The 11,918-nt window shown below is 36.9% G+C and overlaps 1 protein-coding gene across 1 annotated transcript; it reads left to right on the forward strand.

Annotated features, from left to right (window-relative positions):
- The first annotated feature begins 73 nt into the window (after positions 1-73).
- On the forward strand, positions 74-3,960 carry LOC137740011 (persulfide dioxygenase ETHE1 homolog, mitochondrial). Its single transcript, XM_068479794.2, has 9 exons — positions 74-599; positions 714-842; positions 1,056-1,163; positions 2,153-2,287; positions 2,488-2,529; positions 2,646-2,705; positions 2,790-2,843; positions 3,354-3,378; positions 3,485-3,960. The coding sequence occupies exons 1-9, from the start codon at positions 324-326 to the stop codon at positions 3,589-3,591; spliced, it is 936 nt and encodes a 311-aa protein (XP_068335895.2). The 5' UTR covers positions 74-323; the 3' UTR covers positions 3,592-3,960.
- The last annotated feature ends 7,958 nt before the right edge of the window (positions 3,961-11,918 follow it).

Raw genomic sequence — 11,918 nt, forward strand, 5'->3', positions numbered from 1 at the left:
ATTAGCGCCTAACATCTATAAAAACATTCCATAAAATAGCATCCAACATAAGTAGGTGACGCAATTATTCGGCGATTCGATGATTAAGTGGAATGCTTTGGCCACTATTAGTGAGTAGGACACAAAACACAACTCAACTCGGTTAAGCTATCGCTTTCACTTCCCCTCATCGGAATTGGCGCGCAAACCAATTACCGTCCTCGCTGATCTTATCGAATCAATACCCCTTAAAACACGCACACACAAGACACAACCACCAAATCGCTCAATCGATTTCATCGCTGCGTCCACCACTCCCTGACACCCACTACGATTCAAGACAAATGCTTCGAATCGGCGTCCTCAGATTCGTCGCTCTCCCTCACTCCTCCTCCTCCTCCTCCTCCTCGTCTTCCCTTTTGTTCAATCCCATTTCTCCCAAATCCCTCCCTCCTCCTCCTGTAATCCGTACCAAGCTCGTTTCCCGTTCCCGAACCATGGCTTATACGGCGTCGTCTGGTTCTTCTTCCAACCTCCTCTTCCGGCAGCTCTTCGAGAAGGAGTCCTCCACCTACACTTACTTGCTCGCCGATGTCTCTCACCCCGACAAACCTGCTCTGGTCAGCCCTTTTGTATTAAATTTTAATTAGTAAAGTAGTAATTTTGGTCTTAATTGTGATTAGGATGATGATGATGATGCAAATTTTGGGTCTTTAATTTGGTTGAATTTGCAGCTGATTGACCCGGTGGACAAGATGGTGGATAGGGATATCTCCCTTGTCAAAGAACTGGGGTTGAAGTTGATCTACGCCATGAACACTCATGTTCATGCTGATCACGTGACTGGCACCGGCCTCATCAAGGTTCCAACTTTCGAGCTCTTTTCACGATTTTTTTTAATTATTTTGTTAGTGTTACTGCATTTGTGTTATTCATGAATGATGAAATGAAGAATTCCTTTCGAATGATGCTGTTTGTGTAAAAGTTGTGTTCTTTGATGGAATTCAATGGCAATTTACCAATCTCTGGCATTTTTTGTTGCTTTTGGTTGATGTGCATGTATTTTGTTGTGGCAGACTAAGCTTCGTGGTGTGAAATCTGTCATTTCCAAGGCGAGCAAATCAAAAGCGGACCTTTTGATTGAAGCCGGCGATAAAATATATTTTGGAGATCTGTTTTTGGAGGTATGCCAAACACTTGGGTTTATTTTCATTTATGTTTTAAGTTTCTTGCACAATGTAACATGCAAATCGGAAGGTTCTGATGGTTTCTGGAGGAGTAAATGTATAAACAAGCTTACCATTATATTCCCCTCTTTTTAGATTAATGAGAGCTGGAGAATTATTTAAGGTGGAGAGTTATTGTAATGCTTGTTAGGCGAGCCCCGTAAATAATTATACATGTGGTATATGCTTCCCAGTGATCATTGCATAAGAGTACCTATGCCATGTTGTGCAGTCCTTTTTCGCTAGAGTTTGATGTAAGATGAACTTTTGTCACAACTAACAACTCACAGTAGAATGATGAACACTTACTAAGCAGACTGAATGATAATGTGCTACGTGAAGGTAAAAACTTGGTTGATTAAATTGGAGTGTTTAACCCAAACATGGTAACGGCTTGAAAACCGAGATCAGCTTTATCAAATTAGTTGCCTGTAGCTGATAAAATAGAGAAACAATGCAGTATGGTAGGGTGGTATTTCACAAATGTTAAAAGTTCAGTTTTGTACTCGGCTTATATGTACTGGTATAGGTTGTGAGCTACTGCATCCCTCTATGGTGAAATGTAAAAAATGACCAAAAGAAATAACCTACTGTAAAAAAAAAAAAAAATTGTCTGCTATATACTGATTGAAGTCATTTTTATGTGTGAATCTGTGTTGGGTGTGTGTGTGTGTGTGTGTGTGTGTGGGGCTGTGTATCTGTGTGTGTGCGTGTGCATGTGTTAGTAGCCTAGTAGTGATGTGTGTGTGGATATGTATCTTATGTTTATATGTTGTGGTCTGCTGCGTGCAAATTTGGTGTAATGACGAAACAGATCAACACGTAGAAACAACCTGCTGAAACAAAATTTGTCTGGTATTGTCTGATTTGGAATTAAGAAGTTTAATTTTGTGTTTGGTGTGTGCGTCCTTTGGACATGTATATTTATATGTTTATTTTTGTTTCAGGTTCGAGCTACTCCTGGGCATACATTAGGTTGTCTTACCTATGTTACAGGAGATGGGCCTGATCAACCCCAACCGAGGATGGCTTTCACTGGGGATGCACTACTCATACGTGGATGTGGGAGGACCGATTTTCAGGTACAGATTAAACTTTTCGAACTCTTTATGATGTCACTTCTATGTGACAATTTCTGCTTCCCTTTATCAACTAAAAGGAAAATGAAAAGGAAAAAGGAAAAACTAGCAGCATCTTGGTAGTTGAAGTTGGGTTGTTTCGTAAATGGAACTGTGAAGGGCAGTAGTACTTCGTTGTTTTGAATTCTCTAATCTGCTTGCAGGGTGGCAGTTCACATCAACTCTACAACTCAGTTCATTCACAGGCAAGCACGTGACGAGATAGTATACTTTGACTTTCAATACCATGGGAAATAAATGAGTTTGATCCATAACATTATATACAGAGAAACCACTAATATTTCTGTGCTTACATATCCAGATTTTCACATTGCCAAAGGATACATTTATCTATCCTGCTCATGATTACAAGGGATTCACTGTAAGGAACTATTTACTGTCTATTTCTTCCATACCAAGTTGAATCTACGCAGCTACTTATGCCACTTGTTTGCTTGACATGCAGGTTAGTACTGTGGGGGAGGAGATGCTTTATAATCCTCGGCTCACAAAAGATGAGGTATATAATTGTTTTTCGTCAAAATTGCCAAACCCCTTGCATTTACTAAATTTTATTTTCTTCAGAAAGATGTAACTACTGCTATCTGGTTGACAAGCAGATAATAACTTCCTTTTACCCTAATAAATCTAATCGTCAATGTTTTATGTCTGCATGTTCTGGTTCGACTAACATTTAACCTAGATGTGTACTGACAAGGGCAGATATTAATGTGAAGGAGCTTCTGCGTAAAAGCAATCACTTAATTTTACTACGAATGGTTAACACTAATATTTCTCGGATGTTGTAAAAGAATTCTGCTGAAGTTTAAGGGAAAGCAATGAGATATAGATTCTGCAGTCGTCTGGAGATTATTAGCTAAATAAAGTAGTACCCACTGTAGACAATTTATCATGCATTTGACCATGACCGCAGCATGAATTCACTTTTTATCTTTCATTGATGATACGGGTATGTTTGACACTTTTTGTCTATATCTAACTAATTTGATTTTTGAATTCTTTTCTGCAGGAGGGATTTAAAAGTATCATGGAAAGTAAGTAAACTTATCGCATCTAAACTTATAAAGTGCCATTTCATTGTTTTTTGACATATCCAACCGTTTTAGGTTTGAATTAAAACAAATTGATGTTTTTTGACAGATCTAAAACTCTCATATCCAAAAATGATTGACATAGCTGTACCTGCAAATATGGTTTGTGGATTACAAGATTTGTCTGAAAGGCCTGCCGAGTCTGTGGCAAAATAGGTACAGTTGCTGCTATGATTTGTACTTCAGACAAGAACATCTAAAGGGAGCTGGCGTTACCACATCACTCGATTGGTTTCCACTATACATGATGTATCTACTACTACAATTAACTGCACTAGACTTTGAATGCATATACTGATAGTGCCGAAAGGCAGCTCTATATCCTGCGATACCTCTCGTGTTCGTTTCAAGAGATACTTGTGTGAGTTCTTTTGTTGTGCAGAAAAAGAATAAGAAAACGGAACGAGAGAGAAGAATGTCTGGATGAATGAAAGAGCCAGCTACCTGCGGCTGTTGTATTGGATTGACTACATAAAACCTCTTATTTACTATTTGGCATGCAACATCTTCTGCTGCTCAGCATAACATCTTAGTTGTTGTAGAAGTTCTCGCTGCCCCTCTCGGCAGTTTTGAAATCTAAATTTCCTTCTCATTTGTTCAGAAATTGAATATTTGACACCTCAGAAAACAGAGAAAATCTATCCATAATTTGTCTTGTAACATCTTTTATCTACCTCAATTACATTATCCATTTTGGGCATCGTTTGAACTATTGAATCTTGAATCCATGCTTTCATTTAGGCTGTGTTTGGATAAGGGATTCAAGATTCAAGGATTGAGTCCAAGAATGGACAACTAAATATTAGATAGGGGGGATTAGGAATGCCCGCATGAGCATTACAAACTATAAAGGTGTGTGAGAGCAATGTGTAAATTCCTACTTGGAATGTGTCATTTGCAAATCTTTTCCGCATGCCTTTGTAATGTTCATGGAATGCATTCATAATCCTCGCTATTTAACATTTTGGTTTATTTCTTGATAAATTGATCAATCTCAAGTTTTTTATTTTTGGTAAAAAAAAAAAAAAATGGTAGTAGTGGGCCACCAATTCGAGCCGGGTAGCTGTTTTTACAGAAAGCTCTCCCCAAGAGGTTTTTTTACAAGCGGATAATCGAACCCCTGACCTCTCTAAGGATGGTACTCAGAAGAACCGCCCAACTTTTTGGAAGGTCTCAATCTCTTTAGGGCGTAAAATTCCTTATCCAAACCTAATCAGGGGAGCAAATAGTTAACCACTAGCCAACTTGCAAGTCTCTCTTTCAGCTTTACCGAAGAGATCATTTCTACCATTGTAAATGTTTTAGTTATTTTCAACTTCTGTTTTAGTCGTACACGCTTTAAATTGGATGTTATGGATGATTTTTTTAATGAATCAGATCGGAAATTGGGTTTCTAATTTCAACCCAAAAAAATTCAAAATCACATGTTCTTTTCATTTTTGGAATTATTCGGAATATTAAAATTTTCAGAACTTAATTTCAAAATAAATGGCATTTTGGAATTCTGGGATTCACAATTCATATATCTTACAATTTTTGAGAATTTGAAAATTTGTGCAAATTAAGTCTTTTACATTAGGAGTAGAGTAATCACTAGCCACGTGGTTTGTCAAAGAGAACTTTGACCTAATTTAGATCACGTTAGAGGACTTCAGTTGAAGATATATGGTCTAATGACTGAGATGCAAGTCTAACTAGGACATGTTCTTGAGGGATTGAAAGACTTAACCCAATTACGTAACTTAACATTTTCAAAGGGGGAGAAAATGATGGGAATTAACAAAGAACAAGAATACTGCAGACTGCAGACTGCAGTCTAAGCAAAATAATCTCCAAGGAAAAGAGGAGGAGGAATAATGAAATTATAAAAGTCCAAGTCAAGCAATTCGGAAAGGTTGGTGAGGTAGATTTTCACATGCAGATAATTGAAGGAGAAATTTTTCATTGTACTCGGAATGCAAATTGGTGCATCGTATTATAATACAACTAAAACAATGCTGATTTTATATATTTTTTTTCACTTATATTATGATAATAGCGTACCAACTTGTGTTTCGAATAATAAAAATTAGAGAAATGATAAGGGGACTCTTTTAAAATTGGAACTCTTTGTGGACTTTGTGGACTCTTTGCTAATCAGTTTAACCTCAATTCTAATGTCAACATTACGTTGTGCTAAAAATATAAGATGATAGAAGATTTATAAAAAGTTTCACTTTTGAGGGAATTTCCTTTTTAACAGTTTTCATATCTCTTTCACTTAACGAGAAGAATGAGCGTGGTGGCATGCATTCGCATCCAAATGCTAGATGACATATTTCGAGGTGGAAAATTTCATCAAATTTCCCAACCTTCAAGATGTTTAAATTACTTGCTCCAAGAAACAAGCACTAGTTGTTATTAGTGGCTCTTGAACTTTGGTTATCGTTAAACTCGCACTTGAGGAAAACCTAAAACGTGATTGCGTGTTGGGACTGCCACAGCACCGCCTACCTTTGTGTGTCAAACCAAAACTCTTCGGTCCACAAACGCTTGTCCTTGTATTAAGGTTAGCTCTATTCCTAGGGGAATAAAAATGGATTTGGATCCTTGTCGGATCCCCTCTTTGGGGATTCTAGGGATCAACGCATGTGTACTGTTGATTAAAAATCGTGCGATCACAATTAAGTGTTTTTTATATTTTTAAAAGTAAAGCAACCTTGTTTTGTATGAAAAATATAAAAAAGAAATAAATTGTAACCGCATGATTTTTTATCAATGGTCCAAGTGCGTTGATCCCTAGGATACCCAGAGAAGGGATTCTGCGAGGATCCAATGGCATTGCGAACATAATGCACAACTTCAACTTTTATACCTTAACAAGCAAGGAAGGAAAAATAAAAGCCTTGTTTTGGAGATAAAAACTATTTTCTTGGAGTAAAACTTGGGTGGTATTATCCACACACTCCATTTTACTTTTCACACGCCCTTCTTAGTTTATGGTTGTTGAATCGAATGAAAAAATTAATAAGTTATATGTGAGAGGTAAAAGAAGTGTATAGATAGCATTACCCTAATAAAACTTTGATGTTACAAGTGCTATTTTTGCTTGTATCTTTCTTATTCTTAATCTGATCACGTAATGACACAGAAGTAATAAAATATACATCTGTGATGGAGAAGTTATTGAAATTATAATTAATAATAAGGATGTTAAATAATGCAGGGATAAAATATTCTACAAGGATGAAAAGTGTAGTTAACCTTATAAGACCTGAATACTCGAACTGCAATCTCTCTTCTTACTAATTAATTAACAGCTTGCTTTTACTGTATTGTTCATCAAATAAGAATGAAAATTCAACGTGCGGTAGCTACAAGCTAGTCTTTTCCTCCCTTGACATTTTATTTATTTAATGGGAAAAAAGAAAGGTTTTCAACCATTACATGATCCTGTCTCTATTAAAGAGTAAGATATATATGCCGACGCTACATAGTCACATAACATTAGAATTTAATAATAAACTAAAACTTTGTGATGACAGTAAACTTGTATTATGTAAGTTGTTTTGCGTATTCAAAGTCTTTTATTTGGTAATACTTTATTCATTTTCTTTCTTCCAAACGCACCGACCTAAGAAACTAAAAGCAAAACATCTTATTTGAATAAATACTTAAGACTTTTTGACTAAAATAAATTTCATTTTTTCTTTTTTTCTTTTTGATAAAAAATAAATTTCGATTATACATTCAAAACTTGGAGAGCACAATAGCACACCAATTTCAAAGCCTTAGTTTAAACATTTACTAGCCTAAGGCCACACATTTTGTAGTAGTTTTATTATTATTTTATTTAGAACATATGTGGAGAGAAAAGTTGGAGAGAAACGTGAAAAAAGAGAGGAATTGATGAGGAAGAGATAAAATGTACGGGTGGAGACTGGAGAGATATTTTTATTTTTATTTTTTAAAATTATAAATATGTTATGTTGACATGTGAGTGAGGAAAGAAGAAAAAATAATATTTTATTATTGGAAAATGATATTATTGCTCATGATGTTATTTTGTATAATAAAATTAAATATTTTTTCACCTTTTTTTAATTGACAAAAAAAATTAACTAATATGTTATTTAGATAATATTGTTTTTTTCTTCTTAATCAACAATAATATTTCAAAATCCAGTGGTCCAAATGCAACACAAAACCTGCTCTCACGCAATTTTTTTATAAATATCAAAATTAATAAATATAATAAAATAATGGCTGCAACTTCATGCATGTCTACTTCAAATTTCCACCGCCACCCTCGTTTCCTTTTGTTTGTGGACTTTATGTGTTTATATTTGTAGGCGTGCGTTCCATTCATGGGTACGTAGGGTCTCGTTGAACATTCCATGTAGATTAATGGCAGACATTCCCATATTTAATTACGTCAAGAACATCGTATGTATTTGGTCCATCGTGACGAAATTAAATGTGGCAGTCCGATTTGGTGCCTTTTGCTATACCTTAGCTTGCTTGAATTTTCTTTTATCATCATGACCATTTTCATAAAATTAAAGACAGGTAAAACCCAAATTAAGTTTTCTTTTCCCACAAATATTGTAATTAAATGTGATGTAGCAGCCTTTTTTTTGCTGCCCAAGGAATCTTAATCCTTAAAACTTCACCGTATGGGTGAAAATAATGAAAATCATTCGGTTTAGTATTTCTAGCTAACTATATGATATCATGTCGATGTCGTAATTGAAATTGAAAATTACCTAAAAAAAAAGAGTCGAACAATTATATAAAAGTCATTTTAGGTCATTCCTAGTACCTTAGTTGAAAACTAATTAACTTCAAACTGGGTGTTGTATCTTCAGTTTTCAATGAGCATTCACCCATGTACCTAATGTTAGAGTTCGAATCCTCTATTTCTTTTGCCGATCGGAAACATGCACTCAGCGACTCAAAGCTAATGCTTTGGTCATTACACTATCTGAAATTTTATATAATCACTTTCAGTTTAAAGTTTGCAATAATCCTTTCACAAGGTCTAATGGGCATAAGGATAATACCTTAATTTTTGAAAGACTAGATAGAGTAGTGATTAATACAACTTGGTTAAACTTATTCCCGAATGCCAACCTTCATAATTTTTCAATTTTTGGTTCGGATCATAGTCCTATACTTTTAGACTCTTGCCCTAATAATAGTTTTGGCATGAGTGGCAAGAGTGAATTCAAGTTTATGGCTATGTGGCTTAATCACCCTAATTTTTCTAACATTGTTAAGAAAGCGTGGAGCTCGGAGTTGGAAGGTAACCCCAACGATAAACTCAGGGGGTGCCTTGGTGCCTTGAGATATTTGATCAGAGGATGGAACAAGGAGGTGTTCGGTAATGTGCATGTTAAAGTAAGAGAGTTTTTTGGGGAAATGAATAATGTTCAATCGCAAAGCATGGATGACCCAGATAATGTTCAATTGTTAAATGAAGAATTAAGGATTCGAAATGAACTGAATAGTACTCTCAATAATGAGGAACTCCTGTGGGCTCGAAAAGCGAGAGTTAACTGGCTTCAATTAGGAGATAAAAACACAAAAAAAAATTCAAACAGTAACTAATATTACACGTAGAAGGAATGAGATTCTTAAAATCAAGGACTCTGGGGGCTTTTGGTGGATGAAAGGGGAGGGCATGGAGTAGGTTTTTGTGCAGGACTTCAAACTGCGTTTTACTGCCCAGTCTACCCCAAATAATGATGCACTGTTTACATTTACTGGCATTATTGCGGCCTGCATAACTGAAAGCCAAAGCTTGGCTTTGCTTAGCACAATTTGTGATGATGAAATTTTTGAGGCTGTCAATGGTATTGGAGCTTTAAAGGCTCTTGGTCCGAACAGTTTTCATGCGATCTTCTACCAAAAATGTTGGTATATCGTCGGGCCTTCAGTCATTAATCTTGTGAAAGATTTCTTTTTAAATGGGTCAAGCTTAAGTTTAATTAATCATACAAATATTGCTCTTATTCCCAAGGTGAACAATCCTGAAATAGTGGCTCATTTTAGACCTATTAGTTTATGCAATATGTCATATAAAATTATTTCTAAAGTGATGGTGAACAGGCTTAAACCTATTCTAGAAAAGTGTATTTCGAATAATCAGTGAGCTTTTGCTCTAAAGAGATTTATACATGATAATATTCTTATTGCTCATGAGATTTTGTCTTCCTTTAAACGAAAAAAGGGAGTACGGGAGCTATGATAGTCAAGCTAGACTTGGAGAAGGCTTATGATATGTTGAGTTGGGATTATATTCAGATGGTTTTAACAAACTTTGGGATGAATACCCACTAGATAAATCTAATTATGGAATGTATTTCGTCTACATCTATGTCAATCATGATTAATGGTAAAGCTCATGGTTATTTCAGATCCTCTAGGGGAGTTAGACAAGGAGATCCCCTATCGCCGTACATTTTTATTCTTTGCATCGAGCCGTTAATTAAACACTTTAATAAGTTGGCTTTAACTCCTAAAACTAGTGTCGGGCTTTAACTTCTCCATTGGGTTTTAAGGTCTCTAATTTAATGTTTGCAGATGATTGCCTTATTTTTGCCAAAGCATCTAAAGGAGCTGCTAGAAATATCTTAAATACTTTGAACATGTTTGCCTCTGCCTCTAGACAAAAGATAAATTTCCATAAGTCTTCTCTCTATTTCTTAGGGAATACCATTAATAGTGTTCATGTGGAGATTGCTAATATTATCCAAATTCAACACTAAGCAACTATTGGTAAGTATCTGGGCATAAATAACATTATATGCTGGAGAGATTCGATAAATACAAAGGATGTTGAGTTAAAAATTAAGAACAAATTAGTAGGTTGGAAAGCCAACACACTCTCGAGAGCGGGAAGAATTACTTTAATTAAGGCTAATCTTTGTGGTTTACCCAAGCATATGATGTCTTGTTTCAAATGTCCTAAGAAGTTCACCAGGATGTTGGATAAAGAAAACAGGAACTTTCTTTGGGGAAAAGAAGGTAGGATGAATCCTGTTGCTTGGGACAAAGTTTGTCAGCCAAAAGGTAATTGGGGCCTGGGTACTAGAAAGAGTAATTGCTTTAACAATGCTTGTCTAGCTAAACTTGGATGGAAGGTCCTGACCGATGATCAGAATTGGTGGGTTCAATTAGTTAAACAAAAGTATCTTCGTAAAGAAAATTTTATGGATGCAAAAGTGAGGCAGCATTACTCGGTAGCCTGGAAAGGCATTCTAACTGCTAGGCCTGTTATTGAAAAAGGTGCACGATGGATTGTGGGAAATAGCAAGGACATTTCGTTCTAGACCCAAAATTGAGTTTTTCATTTCCCATTAAAGAACCTTATTCCGGAGGACCAAGTAAGTCAGATTGATTTAGACCCAAAGGTTAATCATTTCATTATCGATGGGAATTGGAGTAAAGATTTGCTAAGTGAGTATGTGGATGAGGATGTTATAGGCTTCTTTCAAAGTACTATGATAAATGATGACTCGAATGCAAGATATAGGCTTCTTTCAAAACGACTTCCCGATATACGATTCCAACATAATTGAAACCAATATGACAACAAATGACTTAACTAATTTAATTAGGTCATAAATACAATCATGCTTGTATCTGGTTTTGTAATTTTCCTAAGAAAGTTATGCCTAAGATTATGTGACATCTCACATCGCCTAGTGGAGTGATCCTTAAATGTATATTCTCATCCCTACCTAACACGAGGCCTTTTGGGAGCTCACTGGCTTCGGGTTCCGTAGGAACTCCGAAATTAAGCGAGAAAGGGGCTAGAGCAATCCCATGATGGGTGACCCACTGGGAAGTTGCTCGTGAGTTCGCAAAAACAAAACCGTGAGGGAATGGTAAGCCCAAAGCGGACAATATCGTGCTACGGTAGTGGAGTCGGGCCTGGGAAGTGGTCCCCCACGGGCCGAGATATGATAATTTGGTATCAGAGCCTAACCATGGTCGCGTGTGTGCCGACGAGGACGTCGGGCCCTTAAGGGGGGTGGATTGTGACATCCCACATCGCCTAGGGGAGTGATCCTTAAATGTATATTCTCATCCCTACTTAGCACGAGGCCTTTTGGGAGCTCACTGGCTTCGGGTTTCGTAGGAACTCCGAAGTTAAGCGAGAAGGGGGCTAGAGCAATCCCATGATGGGTGACCCACTGGGAAGTTGTTCGTGAGTTGCCAAAAAAAAAACCGTGAGGGCGTGATCGGGGCCCAAAGCGGACAATATCGTGCTACGGTGGTGGAGCGGGCCTGGGATGTGGTCCGCCCCGGGCGGGGATGTGACAAATTGGTATCAGAGCCTAACCTTGGTCGTGGTGTGCCGACGAGGACGTCGGGCCCCTAAGGGGGGTGGATTGTGATATCTCACATCGCCCAGGGGAGTGATCCTTAAATGTATATTCTCATCCCTACCTAACACGAGGCATTTTGGGAGCTCACTGGCTTCGGGTTCCGTAGGA

Source organism: Pyrus communis, chromosome 9 (assembly GCF_041283825.1).
Source record: "Pyrus communis isolate YQ-2024b chromosome 9, ASM4128382v1, whole genome shotgun sequence".
NCBI classification, from domain to species: domain Eukaryota; kingdom Viridiplantae; phylum Streptophyta; class Magnoliopsida; order Rosales; family Rosaceae; genus Pyrus; species Pyrus communis.

Excerpts from the sequence above, each read along its gene's own strand:
- LOC137740011 (XM_068479794.2), top strand. The coding sequence starts at position 324 with ATGCTTCGAATCGGCGTCCTCAGATTCGTCGCTCTCCCTCACTCCTCC. Across the intron at positions 600-713 it reads ACCCCGACAAACCTGCTCTG|CTGATTGACCCGGTGGACAA; the intron begins GTCAGCCCTTTT and ends TTGAATTTGCAG. Across the intron at positions 2,288-2,487 it reads GTGGGAGGACCGATTTTCAG|GGTGGCAGTTCACATCAACT; the intron begins GTACAGATTAAA and ends ATCTGCTTGCAG.